The sequence below is a fragment of the Trematomus bernacchii genome, unplaced genomic scaffold, assembly GCF_902827165.1.
Source record: "Trematomus bernacchii unplaced genomic scaffold, fTreBer1.1, whole genome shotgun sequence".
NCBI classification, from domain to species: Eukaryota; Metazoa; Chordata; class Actinopteri; order Perciformes; family Nototheniidae; genus Trematomus; species Trematomus bernacchii.
The window spans coordinates 977501-1000367 of NW_022987573.1; the positions used below are offsets into that span (position 1 = coordinate 977501).

The 22867-nt window shown below is 39.6% G+C and overlaps 1 protein-coding gene across 1 annotated transcript in view; it reads left to right on the forward strand.

Annotated features, from left to right (window-relative positions):
* samd10b (sterile alpha motif domain containing 10b) overlaps window positions 1–22593 on the forward strand; it is a 58295-nt gene extending 35702 nt beyond the window's left edge. The window contains exons 4-5 of the mRNA XM_034126396.1: window positions 14165–14305; window positions 20921–22593. Of these exons, the coding sequence (XP_033982287.1) occupies window positions 14165–14305; window positions 20921–20943 (164 nt within the window). The 3' untranslated portion in view covers window positions 20944–22593. The remainder of the gene's footprint in view (window positions 1–14164; window positions 14306–20920) is intronic.
* Window positions 22594–22867: the final 274 nt, after the last annotated feature.

Genomic DNA, 22867 nt, shown 5'->3' on the forward strand with positions numbered 1-22867 from the left:
CGCTTGTAATACCACATTGTCTAAGTTTTGCATATTGCCTTTGTGTTTGTGTGAGTGCAGCTTGATTGTATAATCTGTTTACTTTGGGTAATGGTATGTTATATGTGTGTGTGTCCCCAGGGTTAACTTCCAAACTCTGTAGTTAAGACCCAGCAGACCAGGGGCCTCATTTATAAAGCCTTGCGTAGGATTCACGTGGGAAGGTTGCTTACGTAGGACAAAGCAAATAAATACGCACAGACATTTTCCGATTCATAAAACACTGCGTACCGGCGTAGGACTTGCGTGCGGCACGTTCTACGCCGGTTTCCCTTTTAGAAATCACAATCAACTCGAAATGCGGCGCAGCTTTTGCGGGCTTCACGTAACGCCCATATTTGCCTATAAATAGTCAAAGAAACGCCCCGTATTAATATTCATTTTGACTGACTGCATGAAGAAGATCGCAGGAAATGACGACAGAACAGCTAAAAAAGACATTTCACACTGTGTCAGATTTTGGTTCTTTTGGGAAGGTGGAGACAATAGTACAGCGGATAAGCACAACAATTGTGCATTTTATGAGAAAAGCATGACATTTCTAACATAGTTAGTGCATACCATAAGGTTTATTTTCAGATGTGGAGGGAAGTCAGATTTGACCTGTGAGGACCGTGAGAGGTCAAATCCAAGATGGCCGCCAGTCTCTCGGGTCAAATGTTCAAACACGTTTAATTTTGGAACCAAACATTGTAGAAAAACATTTAAGGTGTCATATCCAACTAAATTAGGGATGCCCAATCATTTGGTGATACTTTTGAGATCGCCAGAATTCAAGAAAATGCATTTAGGTGAAGATAAAGGTAGAAATTGACCAAAAATAAGCTGTCAATCAGTTGAAATTTGGTGTGTGTGTGTGTGTGTGTGTGTGTGTGTGTGTGTGTGGTCACCCAGCGCTAGCATTAATACAGAGACTGGAGGAATATGGCTTTACTTGGCACAGTCTGCATGCTGAAGCAAACATTTGTTTTTGTCTTCAAATACATACTTACATGATTGTGACGAGCATAATATTTGCTCCCCGCCCAACTCTCTAAGTGCTTGAACTCCGTGACAGGAGGATGAAGTATGTATAAATGGATGGAACTATCAACAAAACAACAGCGTTTTATTCCCCAATGTCATATTTAATAGAAAAATAATGATGCACCACTTATTGGAGAAAGAAGAATGGGGAACAGAAAGGTTTAGAGAGGGACAACATGCTGAAACCTTGCAACTTCAGTGCCAGAGAAAAAAGGTACTGTGAGTACACTTGTGGTTATTGTCCTCATGTTGCACATAGAAAATTCAGTTAAGATGTTTACCGCATGTGGGCAAAAATCCATCAATCTTTCAATTTTCTAAAACTTGTTATATCCTTAGAGTCATTTAAAATGAGTTTTTTTCTCCATGCCATGGAGTCTAAATGGGTAAACCTTTGTATTTGTAATTGTACAGCCATGCTAGGACAAACAAATCCCCTTTGCCAATGTTCTCTCTGCCACACACACAACATACATAACCCTTTCTTTGCATGACCTCTAAATGTCCATGTGAGCCACTAAAGAACAGAAAAAAAGCTGCGCTACCTTGGCTTTATAGGTGGACAGGCAGGGAATTGAACCCCAACCCTCTATAAGTGGAAAGGGACAGCGGTGAACCTTATAGTTGAGTGCAGCCCTTTGTTAACAGTGAGGGTTAAGAGAGCTGTTTGTGCTCTACATGGAACTGTTTTCCATCTCCCTCTTTGGTTTACATTATTATTATTATTTTTCTATTAAATATGACATTGGGGAATAAAACGCTGTTTTGTTGATAGTTCCATCCATTTATACATACTTCATCCTCCTGTCACGGAGTTCAAGCACTTAGACTTAGAGAGTTGGGCGGGGAACAAATATGATGCTCGTCACAATCATGTTAGTATGTATTTGAAGACAAAAACAAATGTTTTCATCAGCATGCAGACTGTGCCAAGTAAAGCCATATTCCTCCAGTCTCTGTAGTAATGCTAGCGCTGGGTGACCATAAATCCACTGGAATATACCACACACACACATTTTGCAAATTTCAACTGATTGACAGCTAATTTTTGGTCAATTTCTACCTTTATCTTCACCTAAATGCATTTTCTTGAATTCTGGCGATCTCAAAAGTATCATCAAATGATTGGGCATCCCTAATTTACACACACACACACACACACACACACACACACACACACACACACACACACACACACACACACACACACACACACACACACACACACACACACACACACACGCAAACACACACCCACACACACCCACACACACACACACACACACACACACACACACACACACACACACACACACACCAAATTTCAACTGATTGACAGCTTATTTTTGGTCAATTTCTACCTTTATCTTCAACTAAATTCATTTTCTTGAATTCTGGCGATCTCAAAAGTATCACCAAATGATTGGGCATCCCTAATTTAGTTGGATATGACACCTTAAATGTTTTTCTACAATGTTTGGTTCCAAAATTAAGCGTGTTTGAACATTTGACCCGAGAGACTGGTGGCCATCTTGGATTTGACCTCTCACGGTCCTCACGGGTCAAATCTGACTTCCCTCCACATCTGAAAATAAACCTTATGGTATGCTCTAACTATGTTAGAAATGTCATGCTTTTCTCATAAAATGCACAATTGTTATAATATGAGAGCTTATCCGCTGTACTAATAATAGAACATGTTGCTTACTTCCCATTGGAATTAATAAAGCATTTCGATTGTTTACATTTCTTTATATTATCTAAACACAATTGCGTTGCTAGGCAACAGCATGGTTCCATTCTTACTTCCTGTCAGCTGATGTCCTTCACTCCTTATTTGGAATGGAACCTTCAGAATTATGACATCATATTTTGCCTTTATGTAGCATTCTGAATTCTAGGAGTTTGCAGGACAGAGCAGCAGGAAGAAGGAATTTGTCCAGCTAGTGTCAGATCATTGCAGAAATAGGTTTTGTTGCAAGCAAACATTAGGGATACTTGCAGTGTTTTTTAGCGAGATAATCTTCACAAGTGAACTCAACTTTTGTGGGATTTTTGTGACGTTAATTCAGTCGAACAATTACATTTAGTTTGCTAAACAACAGGTCATTTCGTCACAGCGGTAGAGATGGAGATGAACAATAGAGATGAGCTGGCAGTCAAGCTCGAGATTCTGCAAAAAGAAAATCAGGAAATGAAGTTGTTGCTGGAGCAGGAGAGGACTTTAAGGGATAAGTTTGAGATTGAAGGCACTAAAAACAAGGAAGCGATGTTCAAAGCATATACAGAGAAATCATCTTTGCTGTTTAAGCACAATGTGAAAGTGAAAGCCCAGGAAATTGAGCAGAACGTCTTGCGCGTCAACAATGAGGACCTGAACATGAAATACAGAAACCTCCAGAGGTCACACAAGAAGGTCGAAGCCGAGATGGCTGCCTTGAGAAAGGCAAACCAGGAACTCAAACAACTGAAAGAACCCTGTGTTGAGGAGCAAGGTGTAGAGATAGCTGCCTTGCTGAAGGAAAACAAAACACTGAAACAAGAGAAGGAGCGTTGTGTTGAGGAGAAAGATGCAAAGACGGCCGCCTTGCAAAAGACTAACCAAAAACTCAAACAACAAAAGGAGCGTTGTCTTGAGGAGAAATCTGTAGAGATAGCTGCTCTGCGTGAGAGAAACCAGGAACTCCAACAACAAAAGGATCATTGTGTTGACAAAGCTGTAAAGATAGCTGATTTGCGTGAGAGAAACCAGGAACTCACAAAACTGAAGGAGCGTTGTGTTAAGGAGGAGGCAAAGATGGCCGCCTTGCAAACAACAAACCAGGTACTCAAACAACAAAAGTTGCGTTGCGTTGAGGAGAAAGATGCAGAGATAGCTGCTTTGCTGAAGGAAAACCAAACACTGAAGCAAGAGAAGGAGCGTTGTGTTGAGGAGAAGGTGGACAAGAAGGAGGATGTGGAGGTGAAAGTGGAGGTGGAACCAGAAGTGAGGCATGATGTTAAAATGAATGCCCTGAAAATTGAGCAGAAAGTATTGCGCGGAAACAATGAGGAACTGAACATGAAATATGGAAAGCTCCTCAAGATGCACGAGAAGGACAAAGCAGTGATGGCCACCTTGAGAAAGGCAAACCAGGATCTCAAACAACTGAAAGAACCCTGTGTTGAGGAGAAGGATGCAGAGATGGCTGCCTTGCAAAAGACAAACCATGAACTGGAACAACAGAAGGAACGTTGTGTGGAGGAGAAGGATGCAGAGATAGTCGCTTTGCATGAGAGAAACCACGAACTGGAACAACAGAAGGAACGTTGTGTGGAGGAGAAGGATGCAGAGATAGTTGCTTTGCATGAGAGAAACCACAAACTGGAACAACAGAAGGAACGTTGTGTTGAGGAAAAGGATGCAGAGATAGTTGCTTTGCATGAGAGAAACCACGAACTGGAACAACAGAAGGAACGTTGTGTTGAGGAAAAGGATGCAGAGATAGTTGCTTTGCATGATAGAAACCAGGAACTGGAACAAAAGAAGGAACGTTGTGTTGAGGAAAAGGATGCAGAGATAGCGGCCTTGCTGAAGAAACAGCTGAAAAAACCACCAAAGGCACCCTGCGTGGTGAAGGAGGAGCTTGTGGAGGTAAAGGTGGAGTTGGAGGTGGAACAGGAAGTGAGGGTGGATCCACCTGAGCAAACCAATGAGCCGATTCCAACAACGCAGAGGAGGACAACACCACGGTGGAGAAGATTCATCAATTCCTTTTCTTGTATCCGCCCAAACATCAACGATGACTAAAAAGGAAAACATAAGACTCAAAGGCAGCCCTGACATCGGCTTTAAAAACTTTAAAAAACAAACTCACAACATCAAAAATTAGTAAGACATTAAAACATTTCAAGTACAGTCTAAAGCTCAAAGTGAGTGAGCAACAACATATACTCACAGCCAGTCAGGATATATATTTAAACACTTAACAGTTATTAGATCTGGTTAGACATCAACAAAGGTTCCAGAAGAGACTCACAGTGATGTGCAGTTTTAGCCACTAGGGGCAAAAAAACAACCTTAATATTAAAATAAATAAACTATTCCTTTGCTTCTAGCACCCCTAAATAAGAGGAACATTTAGTCATTACAAGTTATCAGGTTTATGTTATATCGTCATGTTTGGTTTATAGTGTTCATTTTCATATTTAAGTTATATTTTTCATATTTACTTAATAGTTCATTTTTATATTTATGTTATAATTATCATGTTTAGTTAATAGTCAATTTTTATATGTATCTTATATTTTTCATATTTACTTAATAGTACATTTCTATATTTATGTTTAGTCCATTGTTTTCTTGTTAAGTTAAAGTCTTGTCAATCAATAAAAAAATAATAATCATAATGATAACAATACTGACACGTTTGATTTATTTCACGTTTGTTTCTCCTGTCTAAGTTTAGCTTCTTGCTTTTAATTTCAAGTCACCAGAGATTTAGTCTGAGAATTCAACTAATAATAACAATCAATACAAAGACATTCAAATTCAAAATAACACTAGAATTCTTTCTCGTTTGTTCCTCCTGTTTTTGTCAAGTTACCTTTGTATTGAGTGACTTTAGCTCACCTGGCTCTGCCCTGATCAATACACTGACTTAAAGCTACTTCAGTACTTACTTTATTACCTTGTTTACATTCAACAATTATCATAATAAATATAAACAAATGAAAAAACAACACTATGTATTTGATTTCTTTCAAGTTTGTTTTAGTCAACTATTTGATTTTAAATGCAACAGCACCAGCAAAAGTAGATTTTTTTTTACATTTCTGCTGATGTCCAGGTGTACAGTATATCAGTATGTAGTGTCTCTACTTTAAAGAGTCCTCTCCTGCTGATGTTCAGGTGTATATCAGTATGTAGTGTCTTTACTTTAAAGAGTCCTCTCCTGCTGATATTCAGGTGTATGTAGTCCCTCTACTTTAAAGAGCTCTCTCCTGCTGATGTTCAGGGTGTACTGTATATCAGTATGTAGTGTCTCTACTTTAAAGAGTCCTCTCCTGCTGATGTTCAGGTGTATATCGGTATGTAGTGTCTTTACTTTAAAGAGTCCTACAATTAGATGGAAAACAGCTGCAAAGAGACAGAAAATTACAACAAAGAGACAATTAATCACCATAAAAAAATATTTTAGTAGAGAAATGTTTTCATTGAAGTTAATGTGTTGAAGGGAATCCTGTAAAAAAAAGTTGTATTCAAAATGGCACTTTATCAAAATGCAATTGAGTGCAACTTCAACGTAACTGTATTTTTGGTTCCTATTAGATAAGATGTACTTTATTGATCCCAAATTGGGAAATGTTTGCGTTGCAGCAGCATAAAAAACAAGGCATTGCACATCATTAGAAATTAAAAGAGTAGAAATAAAAATTTCAAAAATTTGAAACATATCAAAATAGAAATTAAAAAGTAGAAAATATGCATTTGACGTGAAGATGAAACATATAGTACAGCGGATAAGCACAACAATTGTGCATTTTATGAGAAAAGCATGACATTTCTAACATAGTTAGTGCATACCATAAGGTTTATTTTCAGATGTGGAGGGAAGTCAGATTTGACCTGTGAGGACCGTGAGAGGTCAAATCCAAGATGGCCGCCAGTCTCTCGGGTCAAATGTTCAAACACGCTTAATTTTGGAACCAAACATTGTAGAAAAACATTTAAGGTGTCATATCCAACTAAATTAGGGATGCCCAATCATTTGGTGATACTTTTGAGATTGCCAGAATTCAAGAAAATGCATTTAGGTGAAGATAAAGGTAGAAATTGACCAAAAATAAGCTGTCAATCAGTTGAAATTTGGTGTGTGTGTGTGTGTGTGTGTGTGTGTGTGTGTGTGTGTGTGTGTGTGTGTGTGTGTGTGTGTGTGTGTGTGTGTGTGTGTGTGTGGTCACCCAGCGCTAGCATTAATACAGAGACTGGAGGAATATGGCTTTACTTGGCACAGTCTGCATGCTGAAGCAAACATTTGTTTTGTCTTCAAATACATACTTACATGATTGTGACGAGCATAATATTTGCTCCCCGCCCAACTCTCTAAGTGCTTGAACTCCGTGACAGGAGGATGAAGTATGTATAAATGGATGGAACTATCAACAAAACAACAGCGTTTTATTCCCCAATGTCATATTTAATAGAAAAATAATGATGCACCACTTATTGGAGAAAGAAGAATGGGGAACAGAAAGGTTTAGAGAGGGACAACATGCTGAAACCTTGCAACTTCAGTGCCAGAGAAAAAAGGTACTGCGAGTACACTTGTGGTTATTGTCCTCATGTTGCACATAGAAAATTCAATTAAGATGTTTACCGCATGTGGGCAAAAATCCATCAATCTTTCAATTTTCTAAAACTTGTTATATCCTTAGAGTCATTTAAAATGAGTTTCTTTCTCCATGCCATGGAGTCTAAATGGGTAAACCTTTGTATTTGTAATTGTACAGCCATGCTAGGACAAACAAATCCCCTTTGCCAAGGTTCTCTCTGCCACACACACAACATGCATAACCCTTTCTTTGCATGACCTCTAAATGTCCATGTGAGCCACTAAAGAACAGAAAAAAAGCTGCGCTACCTTGGCTTTATAGGTGGACAGGCAGGGAATTGAACCCCAACCCTCTATAAGTGGAAAGGGACAGCGGTGAACCTTATAGTTGAGTGCAGCCCTTTGTTAACAGCGAGGGTTAAGAGAGCTGTTTGTGCTCTACATGGAACTGTTTTCCATCTCCCTCTTTGGTTTACATTATTATTATTTTTCTATTAAATATGACATTGGGGAATAAAACGCTGTTTTGTTGATAGTTCCATCCATTTATACATACTTCATCCTCCTGTCACGGAGTTCAAGCACTTATGCCCCTTTCACACCAACGCAACTCCGGTTCAAGCTCCGTGCTAGAGCTTTTCTGGTTCAGAACCGGTTCTTCGGTTTAGCGCCGGCTCTTTTCACACCGCTCAGAGCCCGACTGGTGCTGCCGCTGCTGCGTCATGACGTCACAGTTTACGTCGCTGAGTTTCTCCCCAACGCCGGAGCTCACCTCACAACAACAACGGGCCGGGGACTGCGTTGCTTTTAATCATACGAAGCCAGATTAAATTAAATAACGACTTCTCCAACCTTATACTTTTCTCCAGAGTGCCGTGGTTCATTGTTTATTAATGTGTTTCAGCGGCATTTACCGACCGCTGCAGTGCTGGCCGGCTGCTCTTCCACGAGTGTATTCTCCCGTTAGCTCCGGGTTAGCTCACACGGCTCTAAAGTATTCACTGTCTGACTGTCACACAAGCAGCTGATACATATCCCCTAGTTCCCCTTAAGTGAATGTGTGTCAGTCTGAATTGACGCTGTTTGGTGTCAGTCTGAATTGACGCTGTTTGGCATCACAACGCTGTTATGAAAGTGTCTCTGGTATAACATGGGTGATGTTAGCATAGCAACCGAAGCTAAACTGACTACTTGCTAAGCAGTTTTCTACAGGCACTTTTTACCGACGTATTTTTCATTATGATTCTACTTGTGATAGTCGGACATGACAACCTGTGCAGCCCATGTATTGATTCCATCCGATAGCTGCTATAATAACAAACAAAACGTCTGCCTGCTCTCCACAATGATCAATAACAGCGAACGGATGGTCAAAGTAAGGTACAAATAAACAGAATCACACGAAGCCTGGTTAGTGTTGCCTGACTTTATAAAGTGTGTTTTTTTTACAAGTGTGTGGTTGCGTTCTAGTCACTTTGCTCAGCACTACTGCTTGTTACAACTTTTATTTGCCGTACTCGCCTTAAGTGTTAGCTCAGGTTAATCTCGCCCCCCTCCGACGTAAGCGTGACGTATGCGGTTCTTGCTTCTAGACGGACAACTTTTTGGTGCTCGAAACGAACCGGATTCCGGAGCTATGACGCTGCTCCGCTGCGGTGTGAACAGGAAAACCCGGTGCTTTTCAAGCACCAGCACCAAACCGGCCCTGAAACACCGTTGGTGTGAAAGGGGTATTAGACTTAGAGAGTTGGGCGGGGAACAAATATGATGCTCGTCACAATCATGTTAGTATGTATTTGAAGACAAAAACAAATGTTTTCATCAGCATGCAGACTGTGCCAAGTAAAGCCATATTCCTCCAGTCTCTGTAGTAATGCTAGCGCTGGGTGACCATAAATCCACTGGAATATACCACACACACACATTTAGCAAATTTCAACTGATTGACAGCTTATTTTTGGTCAATTTCTACCTTTATCTTCACCTAAATGCATTTTCTTGAAGTCTGGCGATCTCGAAAGTATCATCAAATGATTGGGCATCCCTAATTTAGTTGGATCCACCTACACACACACACACACACACACACACACACACACACACACACACACACACACACACACACACACACACACACACCTTATTTTTGGTCAATTTCTACCTTTATCTTCAACTAAATTCATTTTCTTGAATTCTGGCGATCTCAAAAGTATCACCAAATGATTGGGCATCCCTAATTTAGTTGGATATGACACCTTAAATGTTTTTCTACAATGTTTGGTTCCAAAATTAAGCGTGTTTGAACATTTGACCCGAGAGACTGGTGGCCATCTTGGATTTGACCTCTCACGGTCCTCACGGGTCAAATCTGACTTCCCTCCACATCTGAAAATAAACCTTATGGTATGCTCTAACTATGTTAGAAATGTCATGCTTTTCTCATAAAATGCACAATTGTTATAATATGAGAGCTTATCCGCTGTACTACAAATCACATTGTTTGGTGGATGCAGTTTGAACCAGAGTAGCAGCATGGAGGTCGGATCGTCACCAAAATAAATAAATAAGTGGTCCGAAAAAAGTTAATGACAAAAAATACACATAACCTTCCTCAGGCAGTGTGTCAGTGTGTTTGTGCCGGGGACAGGAGACCCCCCCATGATGAGAAACTGTAAGAAAGTATCAGGGGATCCCTGCGGAGTGGAGTCAATTAATGTTTATTTTCTTATTTGGTGGTTTGTGTTCCAGCTGTCAATCAGCTGTGCGCAGCGTATCCACTGCAGCCTGTGCTGCCCCCCGCAGCAACTCCATATCCACCAGTTAAAGGAAATAAAACTAATGTGTTGAGTTATATCAGCTGCCAAATCTACCAAATATATGGTTTACTGTTCTTAGTTTCCATACCTCCTGTGTTTTATGAGCGACCTATCAAGTCTTAGCAAATGGCATAAAACATGATTAAACATGATAGTATATAAAACCATGCTCGTATACCTTACAACCTATAGAAATACAAAACGGCCTCAGTTTAGACGTAATTCTGTCCTTCTACATACCGCATTATGAGAATACATGTTATTATAACATTAAGACAACATATTCGAGGGGTGATCAATAACCGTATATATATTTCTCCAAGTTATGTTTTTGTGTGCACTGAGTAGTCTCAAACAGGTGTTTGTTTAATCTTTTTAAGATTGGCTTCAATCAAGTTTTGCGAATTAATTCTTCATATGATAAATGAGAGGTAACATTTTATTTATGGTATTATTTTCACATAATTCTCTCCATTCTTCCTTCTGCCAACGGTGTCGCAGTTTCTCGTCTCTCCCGTTTTTGTGCGTACGCATGGGTCAGAGTTTGCGTGGAGGACCGCACATTTTCCCGTCAAGTTTGTTTTTTATAAATCGCAAACTTTGCGTAGAAACTGGCAAACGCCATCTTTTGAGCATACGCACCGTTTATAAATGAGGCCCCAGCGCCTTGCGTAGGATTGACGTGAGAAGGTTGCTTACGTAGTACAAAGCAAAAAAATAGGTACAGACATTTTCCGACATTTTCCGATTCACAAAACATTGCGTACCGGCGAGGGAAGTGCGTACCGGCACTTCCTACGCCTGTTTCCCTTTATAAATCACAATCGACTCGAAATGCGGCGCAGCTTTTGCGGGCTTCACGTAACGCCCATATTTGCCTATAAATAGTCAAAGAAACGCCCATTCATTCATTCATTCATTTTGACTGACTGCATGAAGAAGATCGCAGGAAATTACGACCGAACAGCTAAAAAAGACATCTCACACCGTGTCAGATTTTGCTTATTTTGGGGAGGTCGAGATAAATCATATTGTTTGGTGAATGCAGTTTGAACCAGAGTAGCAGCATGGAGGTCGGATCGTCACTAAAATAAATAAATAAGTGGTCCGAAAAAAGTTAATGACAAAAAAAATACACATAACCTTCCTCAGGCAGTGTGTTTGTCCTGGGGACAGGAGACACCCCCTTGATGAGAAACTGTAAGAAATGATCGGGGAATCCCTCCGGAGTGGAGTCATGACGACTGGATCTGAATTATTTTGTTGTATTTGGTGGTTTGTGTTCCAGCTGTCGATCAGCAACTATATATCCATAATCCACCAGTTAAAGGAAATACAACTAATGTGTTGTGTTATATTAGCTGTACAATTGACCACATATGGTGTTCTTAGTTTCCATACCTCCTGTGTTTTACGAGCGACTTATCAAGTCTTGGCAAACGGCATAAAACACGATTAAACGTGATAGTATATAAAACCATGCTCGTATCTACAACCTATAGAAATGCAAAACGGCGTCAGTTTAGACGTAATTCTGTCCTCCTGCTTACCGCATCATTTATGAGAAAACATTTCATAACATTAACACAACATATTCGAGGTGGTTTTAAATAACATATCCGTATTTATTTATTTATCCAAGTTATGTTTTTGTGTGCACTGAGGAGTCGCAAACAGGCGTTTGTTTAATCATTTTAAGATTGGCTTTAATCAATGTTTGAAAATGAATTCTTCATATGATAAATGAGAGGTAACATTTATTTCCACATATTTCTCTCCATTCTTCCTTCTGCCAACTGTGTCGCAGTTTCTCGTCTCTCCCGTTGTTGTGCTTAGTGCGTACGCATGGGTTAGAGTTTGCGTGGAGGACCGCACATTTTCCCGTCAAGTTAGTATTTTATAAATCGCAAACATTGCGTAGAAACTGGCGTACGCCATTTTTTGAGCGTATATCCCTTTATAAATGAGGCCCCAGAGCAGTGGCAGACTTTTTATTGTACTAAATTGTGCTAACCAGGAAATAAACACCATATGCATGGAAATCCCATGGTAAATCTGCAGCATAAACGCACCCACGCATATCTGCAAACACATTCTTCACACATAAAATAGCTAAGTCCTCACATTCATACATTTGCATATCCCATTGAAATGCATGTGCAGAATCAGTGTTAACAGCAGTGGCGGCCGGTCCATAGGGGCGCTAGGGGCGCCGCCCCACCTCTTCCCATATTAAAAAATAAAAATAAAAATAAAAAATATATTTTAAAAAATATTTTTTTTTTTATTTTTTTTTTTAATGAACAAGATAAATATTATATAATTGGTATCAGTAAAATGTATAATCTACAATAAAATCTCGTTTAAAATTGTGTTACGATGTCTAAAGTTACTGATAAGTCACATGTTTCCTGCCTGGCCTTGCCCGTGTACCTTCTCTCGTCTGGGCGCTAAGAGAGGAGCCCTCAACCAGTGCAGCAGCAGCCACTAGCAGCTGACTGTTGCTATCTGTAACGTGTAAACTATGCCGCGAAAACATAATTTCAGCCAATCAGCGTCGTCAAATATGATGGTCACAGGGCTCCTACGTGAGCGCCCGGTGCAGTCTGTGAGTTGTTTGGACTCGTATCCAAGGAGACAAAACAGGAAGCTGTCATACACTCTGGAAGCTACCATTTAGCAGCTAATGAAAACTCAGTTTTTGACATAAAAATGGAATTATGGATCATCAATCATTTTTCAAAGTGACAGACACATTGAATTAATTTATGGATTAACCTTCAGCTGCGTTTTTCTCGTTTTTGATCAGAATTGTTATTCTGCAAAAGGTGAGCATATCTCCATGTTTTGCTACCTAAAGCTACGTCGTGTGATGTCTGTATTTGCTTCCCCTGTCGCGAGTTCTGATCGCTCAGTGATGATACTTATATTTCTAGAATATGTGGAATCTCAGCTTGTAAGCTTGTTTGTGCATATCCGATAAGTATATCGATTGATTTATACCTAGAGTGCGTTAGCATTTTTTCGCTCAGGGCTCATTTAGACGCTTCTTGTGAGACTTGTGTTTTGTTTCGGTAAACATGGTTCATATCATCAGTTAGATGCGTTTCCTCTGAGTAGGACACATGAATAGTTTATTACATTTTAAGAAGCCCTGAGACACAGTTTCGTGAGAAAAAAAACGGGGGAAAAAAGCCCCTTAACAGGTTAAATGGGAATTAAATCAGTGTTCCCAAAGCCCCGGTGTTCTGCAGTTTGTGTGGGCCTACTGTACTGTTGCACAGTTTATGCTGTAGAAACTATGTCCAGGACAAGGTGTTTGGAAGTTTTGGAAGATTTATAGCTAACCACACTGAAGTTATGGAGGTATTGATCAGTCTTCTCATATTTTTAAGCCTCAAATTGTCCTTCTCCCCCCCTCTAACATCACCAGAAGTCATGATTTAAGGGGTCTTTTCTCAAAAAATATTACCGGGGGAGCATCCCCCCGGACCCCTCTAGTATTGTTTGATCACCATTTCCACAGCCCCACCTAAAATATTTTCCACCAGCCGCCACTGGTTAACAGTAGATGACCGCTGATTATATATTATCATCTTATAACACCAGGGAGTTTAGTCTATCTTGAATGCAACTGTATAAGGTAATTGAATCCTAACATTGAATCCAAAGGTAAACGGTAGCACACACATAGATCTTCAGGATAAAGTTGAGTTATCTCAATTTGACCAATGTACTAGTATACATATAGATTTATTAGTTAATATATATTTCTGTATCCAGTCTATGGCTTCTGAAAAAGTATATCTTCTGAAATGTTCTTAATGACAAATATACATGGGCTAAATTGTATTACCATGCTCTTATAGTATTATTTATGCTGTATAACAATGTATTAAATTGCATGTAAAGATGCCTATTTTATGAAGTAAGAGGAGGAACTTTATTTATGTTGCTCTCCTCTTGCAGGACGGGCGTTGCTTCGTTTGAATGGGGAAAAGCTAGAGAGGATGGGAATCGTCCAGGAGACGCTGAGGCAGGAGGTCCTCCAACAAGTCCTCCAGCTGCAGGTCAGAGAAGAGGTCCGCAATCTGCAGATCCTTAGTAGAAGTAAGTAACAAGACGGTGTGTGTGTGTGTGTGTGTGTGTGTGTGTGTGTGTGTGTGTGTGTGTGTGTGTGTGTGTGTGTGTGTGTGTGTGTGTGTGTGTGTGTGTGTGTGTGTGTGTGTGTGTGTGTGTGTGTGTGTGTGTGTGTGTGTGTGTGTGTGTGTGTGTGTGCACAGGGAAAGAAGGAGAGCAGTTTGGCTAAATTGGGTGGAGGCAGTCTGAGACCACGCGCTCATACCGTGACATACGTGGAGTTGGACATGGACGTGCAATTGTTTGTGGCTGTGTGGGGCTTTATTGATAGGAGCCCTTGATTTGCTGCCTTGCCGCTGAACGATGGCTTTGGTAAACACTTTTATTATCCAGCCATCAATAAATGGCTCAGTCAATCACCGCTGACCTTGATTCAGCAGTTTCCTTCTTGAAAACCTGTTTCAGCTGTCGTTGTGCTTGTTGTTGGTGATTGTTGTCTATGTTCATTCATGGCTAGGCTACTCATCAAAGTTACATTTCCACACAATTTCCTTCCTCTCGTGCTGGATTTCAAAAGTTTAAATCATTCAGTTTTGCAATGAAATGTCAACCAAAAGTTCCTGGATAGATACATAGGGGTTATCTTTTGGAGAAGTCTACTAAGTCAAAATTGTATTGACTTTTCAATGGTATTAAACACTTATTAAGTCATATTTAATAATTTGATGGATGAGTAGTGTCATGTTTTTTTTTCATCATTTGTGTTCTGAGCCAAATGCTCTTTGACTTCCAGCTTTTTTACTCCCTTATTACTTGGGGACAATAATCTTCATGATCATGACCTTTTATCAGCAGCAGCATCATGAGCTCATGTCTTGAAGGAAGGGATGTGCAGCATTGCTTTAGTGGTTTCCAATGTACGTCAGTAATTCAGTTTTCAAACAATAATGTCTGGAGGTTTTGTCTGCTCTCTTCTTGTTAATGGGGCACCATGGAGTGCAGAACATTTTCTGCAAAAATAATTAAATGAGAACAAGTACTTAAAAATGTTCTCCAAATTGTGCATTCTGTCTTGACATAAATAAGCATTATTAAATGCAGTGCAATGACGTGTTTATGCCACCAACTGTTCATTATGAACTGATAATGTGAGGGCTCTTACAATCACCGGCTTCATTCAAACAAGTAAATGAAGTGGTCTTTGCAATCTGTCATGCTCACACTCTCATTTTCTGATCATTCATGTTGCTCGTGCTGCTACAGTTTCTTTCTCTCCACAGTCTGCATGGAGATAAAAGCTTGACAGAAATTATATAAAGAACTCTTGGTTTGATGCCCATTTTAATCTATCCATGACCCTTTGGGACCTGAATGTGTTTTGTAGTGACAACATCAACAGTGTATGGAGCCAGAGATTTTGAGAGCTCCACAACCCCACAGCAAAATGAGAAGTGAGGGTGAGGAAGACGGAGATCGGTAGATGTGATTTAAAAGATAAGAAACCTAGTGCTACAAACCTGAGATCTATGGAGACTTAGCAACTCATAGATATGGGCTCCTGACTGTGAGCTGACATTTAGAAATGTAATACATTCATCCAAAGACATGGAATAGCACAATATAAAATAGTAATAGAACCATTTAGGAAAATAACTACTGCAATCAAAGAACAATCCTTAACTGTCTGAATGATGAACAAAAAACAGATACTGGACGTTAAGTTATTGATTCTTACATTTACAAAGGCCTTTGATTAGAACCACTTGAATCTCCAATTGCAATTACAGAATAAGATTAGCAGTCATACAAGAAGAACAGCCAATATATGAAGGACTTAATTGGGCTGTTATTCAATTATAATCGACATTAACAAAGACCACACAAAAATCACCCTTTCTTAGAGCTAATGATGATACTGACAATCACAGTTGAAACTGACTATTTTGCTTAAACGTTTAGCATTTCTGCCTCAAAGTTTCACAAGAAAGTGAGAGAAACTTAATGATGTACAAATTGGGATGGTATGCAGCAAAGGCACCTGACCAGTTTTATGTGTCACTTAATGTTTAAATATTGGATCACCAGAACTACCTCAGTGCTAATTTATTGTTTCATATCTTTCGTATTTGCTCATTCCTCTCAAACTTTCCATTGCATTCATGCCAATCCAGCATGTTGAATTTAATCAAACTGAATTAAATTGAGGGATGGAATGCAATTGACTAGTAAGAAGAAATAATTAAAAAGTTGTCGGACACTTCTATTAATAGAGCAATGCAAATGCAATTTGCCAGTTCACCAGGCTCTGACTCTAAGCTATAAGGGCAAGCTAAAACACCTGAGGTTCACAGGGTTGGAGGGTATTCCGAGGTGATAAAAGAAGGACGGTGTGAAGCAGCTGCAGCGGTGATAATGGGGGTTGTTTTAACTGCTGAGTGTGATGAGGTGGTGATATGGTGTTGGGTGAGGGCAGAGAGGACACAAGTGTGAGTGTGGACATGAAAAAAAAACATAATGACCTGTCCTGTCATTATCTACTACAGCATGACAACTGACACGTCAGCTAAGTTTATGCAAGCGTCAGGCTTACTCATGTCTCTGCTTCACTATACTTTTAAACTACTTAAACCCAGCATGATTTTGGCAAATTGCAAAGTGGCTTTGGGGATGGAAATGTGAGTTTGACTACAACTTTGGTCCAGACTGAAAAATCGTAGCAACTATTGATAGATTTCTTAAAACTGTTAAACAGACATTAATGGTCTCTCTACTGGCTTTTGGGCTCCATTGACTTTTCTTCTATCATCACAAGATATTTGCGGTTTTGACTCAAATGTCTCAGAACCACAATGAATTGTAATAACTTTGAGAATGGTCGTGACAGCGCCATCCTCTGGTCAGCGTTTACATTTGACCAATATTTAGTTTTCTAACATATCTGTAAAACTAAAGAAAGTTAGCCAAATTGTGTTTACTTTCTTAAAAACATTAGTATGCTAAACTGAGAGAGTAAACATGGTAAACATGGAGCATGTAAACTGTGCAGCTTCACAGAGCTACTAGCATTGCTGTGGTTGAGAGACTGTAAGATTAAGAAGCAATACATGTGCTGATTTTATTAGAAAAGATTATGTTTCAACAAGAAAATCGTAAGTGATGTGTTTGGAGAAGGGATGGTGATGGTGAAGGTGAAGTGGAGGGATGAGGGCTGGAGCTGAGAAACAAGACGCCACTCTTCGCACAATAACTAAAGCAGTTCAAACTGTAACCTAACACACACTTTCAGCTGTTGTCCCTGAAAGATTCTCCCAATACATTTTCAATTCTGGTGTGATTTAGTGGAGCCTTGTGTCATACTGCCTGTCAGGTCTGATTCATCTGCAATGGATTTACCAAAGATTAAATATTGATCCCACAATAACTGTTGAAGGGAAGATGAAAAATACAAATAAGATTGAATGTGATGTGTGTTTGTCTCTGATCTGAGCCGTGATAGCACGATTCATCACGACCCTTGCAAGACTCAGGGAGCTTTGTAAAAGCTCTTTTCTGTGATTTCTTAAACCTTTACAAGCAGTGTGAGCTCTCCTGATGTCTCTCGAACTCCTTTTGAAAATATAAAATACAAAATGATAAGGACAAATGATAGAAAAGTGAACTAAAACACATGAGAGATGATTTTAATTGGAGAGGGAAGAACAGGAAGAATAGCTAGCACACAAAAAGAGGACACCACTGTGAATAGAGGTGAGATTTGTAAAGATAGGGAAAAAACAGGTGTAGAGATCGACATATTATAAAGAAATGAGACGGGTAAATAGGTTAGTGAAGGAGCTGGAATAGCGAAAGAAGGCATGGTCTGATTTTCATCCCCTCCTGTGGTCCCATACTTTCCGCTCCATGCTAATCTGTCTGAAGCAGGCTCACTGGCTCGAAGCACTGTAATAGCATTTCACACTCAACATGGAATCACATTTCTTCTCTTGAAAATGATTGTTGAAAATGTTGTTCTCCACACAAAAAATGAGAGTAAGAATTCCCAAAAATGCATGTCTGTGACTGCATTTTTTTATAATCTCCAAAAGCATTATTTTTTTTGGTCTGTCTCATGAATAGAAGTGCAACACTAAATCACTGCAGTACCCCTTTGAGGTTTACTGTTGTGACTTCTTAGGTTTGGTGCTTGTTGTCTGTTGAAGTAGCCTCAGGCTCTGAAGAGCACATGAAAACATTTTATACATATATTTTATCAGATCACTTCTGAGAATGCTGTCCATGGGGTATTTCTCGCTGGCTTCTCTAGCACTAGCCACCATGAATGGAAACATGTTTTTTTGAGTTTGATGTTCTACACAGAGTTGTTCAGCAGACATTTTCTGAAAGGAGCAGAAAATCTGAATCACATCTTATTTTCATTTTATTTCATTACTTCATTTTGGACGTGACTGCAAAAGTTTCTTAGAGTTCTTTCATGTTTTCATATGAAATAGTGAGAGTCGCAAGACTAAACTCATACTGCACTCAGTACATTTGGATTGTTTTCCATCTTAACTGTGAATATCAACCGTCCTATTTGCCTTTAGTGGGATGCATTTTTGCTGAAGAACTTTTGGCACCCGTTGTAACTCTAAGAAACTTTTGCAGCCACCTTTCAACTCAACAGGGGCTTAGTGTTTGAAACTAAAAACATAGATGCTTGTATAACAATCCTTTGAAACATACAGCAAAGTTTTAGGTCCTGCTTGAACAACACAACTTACTCAAAGTAAAGTTGAATAAATAATGCATAGATGATATTCAAATCAGATCACCTCAAAGTATTTTGCAAGTGTAAATATTCTATAGTTTACAGTGCATTGTTACACAGTATATTCTTTATTTCCTCTTTTCCTCAACCGGTTTATGGTTGTGAAAGCAGATATAGTGCATGTACAGTATCTTGTATTATTTCTTCACCTACAGTATGTCATGTATTTTCAGCAGGCTAAGCAGTGTTTATCAGTTATTCAGTGAGAGGTAAGGATGATGTCTTCCACGCCCCGGAGCCATAGCTCTCTTGGGGCAGTGTGAACCATGCAGGGGTTGTTGTAACATCTGGAAAGCTTTGGGAGGTAGGATTCAGGTCAGAACCCGGGGGGACCTGCCCTCCTTCTTCTGCTCAGCCTCTGGTTGTTGGTGTATCTTTACAATAAACTGTCAGTCCCTCCTTCCTTCTCAACAAATCCAATTTTCATCAAAGTCATTCTATGCCTTTGTTTGTAGCCATATGCCATGTTTCATGCTTTCTGTGCTTATAAGCTGGAACATTGTGACAAACCTTTGACCCCTACCCTAAATCAAAGATATCTTGACGGCAGCACCTTGGTTGCTGGGGGAGATTTGTCTTGGTAACCTTGTTGCTCCTGTGATGTTACCCATCGCTGCAGAGCTTTACTCATGTGGCGCCTGCCAGCTGAACTGCAGCTCTGAATTAAAATATGAATAAAACTCTGAGCTTGACAGACAGAAAAAAAGAAGGAACATGACATTTCTCTTCAGCTCAAATTTTGCCTGGGTGCTGCTTTCCTATCCACTCCTCCTCTGGTGCACCTAGGCTGTGATGACTCCATCGGGAGCTCATTTAAAAGGTTTTCCATCAGAGAAGTTGTTTTCTCTGTGTCTGTACAAGTCTCTAGTCATATTAGTGACTCTCCGTCGTTTCCTGGTTCAGCTTCACTCCGGTGCCGCGTTACATCTGTCTGTGTCTAGAGACAGGTGGCGCGTCTTCCTGGGCCTTCAGGAGAGGGGGGCTTAGAGCTGAAATGCCAACAGTCTGGGAGAGGAAAGTCTGCTTCCCGCCGACTCCTAGTGTCATCTCAGGATGGAACGAACTGGCTCGTTGTCAGGGAAACCTCCTGGTTGCATCTCTTGTTTCCATATCAGACAGGAGATAATGACATTCAGGAAGAAAGGACTTTTATTACATGCTGATTAGCTTAATGTCATCATTTCCGTCCTTTTGTACACACAGAGCGCTACAATAATGATGTATTAGAAGCATATACTGTCAGATGTATAGATATAGGGAATCTAGCAATACCCCTGTGCTTAAACATTACACTTTTTGAAGAAAATCTCTATTATGTGATTACTAAACATCGTTATATTGATGACAGTTTAGGCTTTTCCTTTAACAGTCTTTTATGTCATTATTTTGTTGTCACTCTGCCAACATTAGCGACAGGCGCAATCTTCACGCACAACATTACTCTCCTACTACAGTCAGCTATTTGTCGTGCTAAATTATTGTTTTTTCTATTAGAAAGGGAGTTGCTCTGTGATTGAGTGCAGAGTGTTGAAGGAAGAGAGGACAGCCACACTGGTTACTTGTTTGATGGCTAACAGAGTCTGGGGGAGTAAGGTGTCGCACACAGATTCAGGGAGGATATGAAGCCCAAACTCTCTCTCAGATGTGCTTTCAAGGCAGGATGTGTTTCAACAATTTCATGGTGCATTAAAAGAGACAGACCAATGCATTTTGACCGTGCAATGAGGCTACAATAGGGCATGAAAAGAGCACACTATTTCTGCACTTTCACCTCAGTTTTTTCCATCTTTGTGAATCCTAATAATGTACCCCCTCTTTTCTCTCTCCTCTCTCTGCAGCCTCCTTTGGAAACTTCTCTTAGCTCATCCATTTGGCAGCCCTTTCCTTCATCCCCTGTCACAATACATCTCCAGGAGCCATGGAAGAGCTGCTGTCTTCAGATATGTGAGCGGAGAATTGCAGAGTGAAAGGGGAAAGGACGAGCCTATAGACCAGATGCCAACCAGTCTGGAGGATTCTCATTGAAGGCGGCCAATTTGGTATACAGACACTGAGACAGAGACAAAGCCCTGCTCAAGGCAGGGGTACCCACTGTATCATTGTGATAAGATGCAAGATTCACAACCCTAGTGATGATGTAGGCCTGTCACTGGTATATGCTTGATCGCAGCAAATCTCCTCTTGGTTTCATGTCACATTTGGATCGGACATTTTTCAGAAGAACACTTGGATTTATTTTATTATAAGCTGTTACATGTCATGTGCACAACCAGGATTCATGTTGTTTCCTCTCTCTTGTGGTTAAGGTCATTACATGAATCACTCATTGGCATGGATTTATATAACCTTAACCCTCAAGCTAAGTGGTCCTGAAAACATGAGGATGATGACTTATATTACACGCAATGCCAGCATGTGGCCATTTGACCTTCAGTTTAAATCAAACTCCTTTTGAAACTGTATCACCAAAACCTGTTCACTAAGAATTACATCTGATCTGGACTCAAGCCAATATAATCTAAATAAACTCTTCATCCACAGGACACACTCACATTTCCCTTAGGACTTAACTTTTGGAAATGTAGGTGTTCAGCATCAACAATAACACTTTAAGCTGAATGTCATTCCAACAATCCGTTCTTTTGTATTGCAACTAATCTGCAGTAAGAAATTAGAAACATATCTAGAGTATGTTGTAGAATAACATATTAATCTACGTACACAGTACCAGTACCTTAGTCTTTATTAATGGAATGGATCCAGAGGACACAGAATATGATAATCACCGACTGTCGACGCTTTATTAAGCAATAACTTAAATGATAAAAGGTGGAGATGAGCAGCACTGTATGGGATAGAAAAATTAAGATGCAAGTATTGGTGTCTGCTGAGAGAAATATAAATTGTATCTGTTACTGGGCAGCATTTGCCAGCCTCATGGCTTCTGCCCTTTGTGTGTGCTACTGTATACTGTATGTCATATCTCGCACACAAATACTAAGTATAAAGGACAAGGCTTTGTTTTGTTCAACCCACTGTCTGTCCCTGGTGTGACACTTTGATTTCAAATGCTCAGAAATTAGAATACTATGACAGCTACCCAGATGTAAGATTCCCAGAGCAACTCGAGCAAGCACCTTTGAGGTCACAGCAGAAGACAGCTATGTAGAATGAAGACGTTTCTGTCTCTTAAATAAATAAACTCAATAGATAAAAAACCTTTCAACAAACATAACCTAACCTTCTAACATACCTTCATTCGTTCTTTGACAAGGAGTCTTTGAGTAACGTCAGTATTTGACTGTTAAAGGGAGAAAAACACTGTATTATTTTTGGATAATGTGATGTAATGTAAATATGAACATTTTTGGGTTACTTTGTCAGATGATTGATGAGCTGTTTTAAATGCAAAAAAGGGAAAATGAAACATATTTATCTGCTTTACAGATATGAAGACATATGATGTGGAATATGATGAAAGCTGTCTTTTTAGAATAAATTAATTGAGATTCAGTGTTGGTCCTGTTTTATCATAGTTTTAACATGATGTCTACTTCATTTTCTATTCATTTTCTTTCACGAGAGGTTAATATGTACTTCAGCTTCAAGAGGTAGAACATATGTCTGATATATACATTTCAAGTTTTTCCAAATGTTTGGAAATCAGTTCTTTTAATCATCTCTTGAAACAATATGGCATATTGTATTCCAGTCTTTGAGAATTTGTTGTTTTGATGGCAGTGTTCCCATCATCAATGTGGATTGTATAAGAGAGTGAAAGAGTG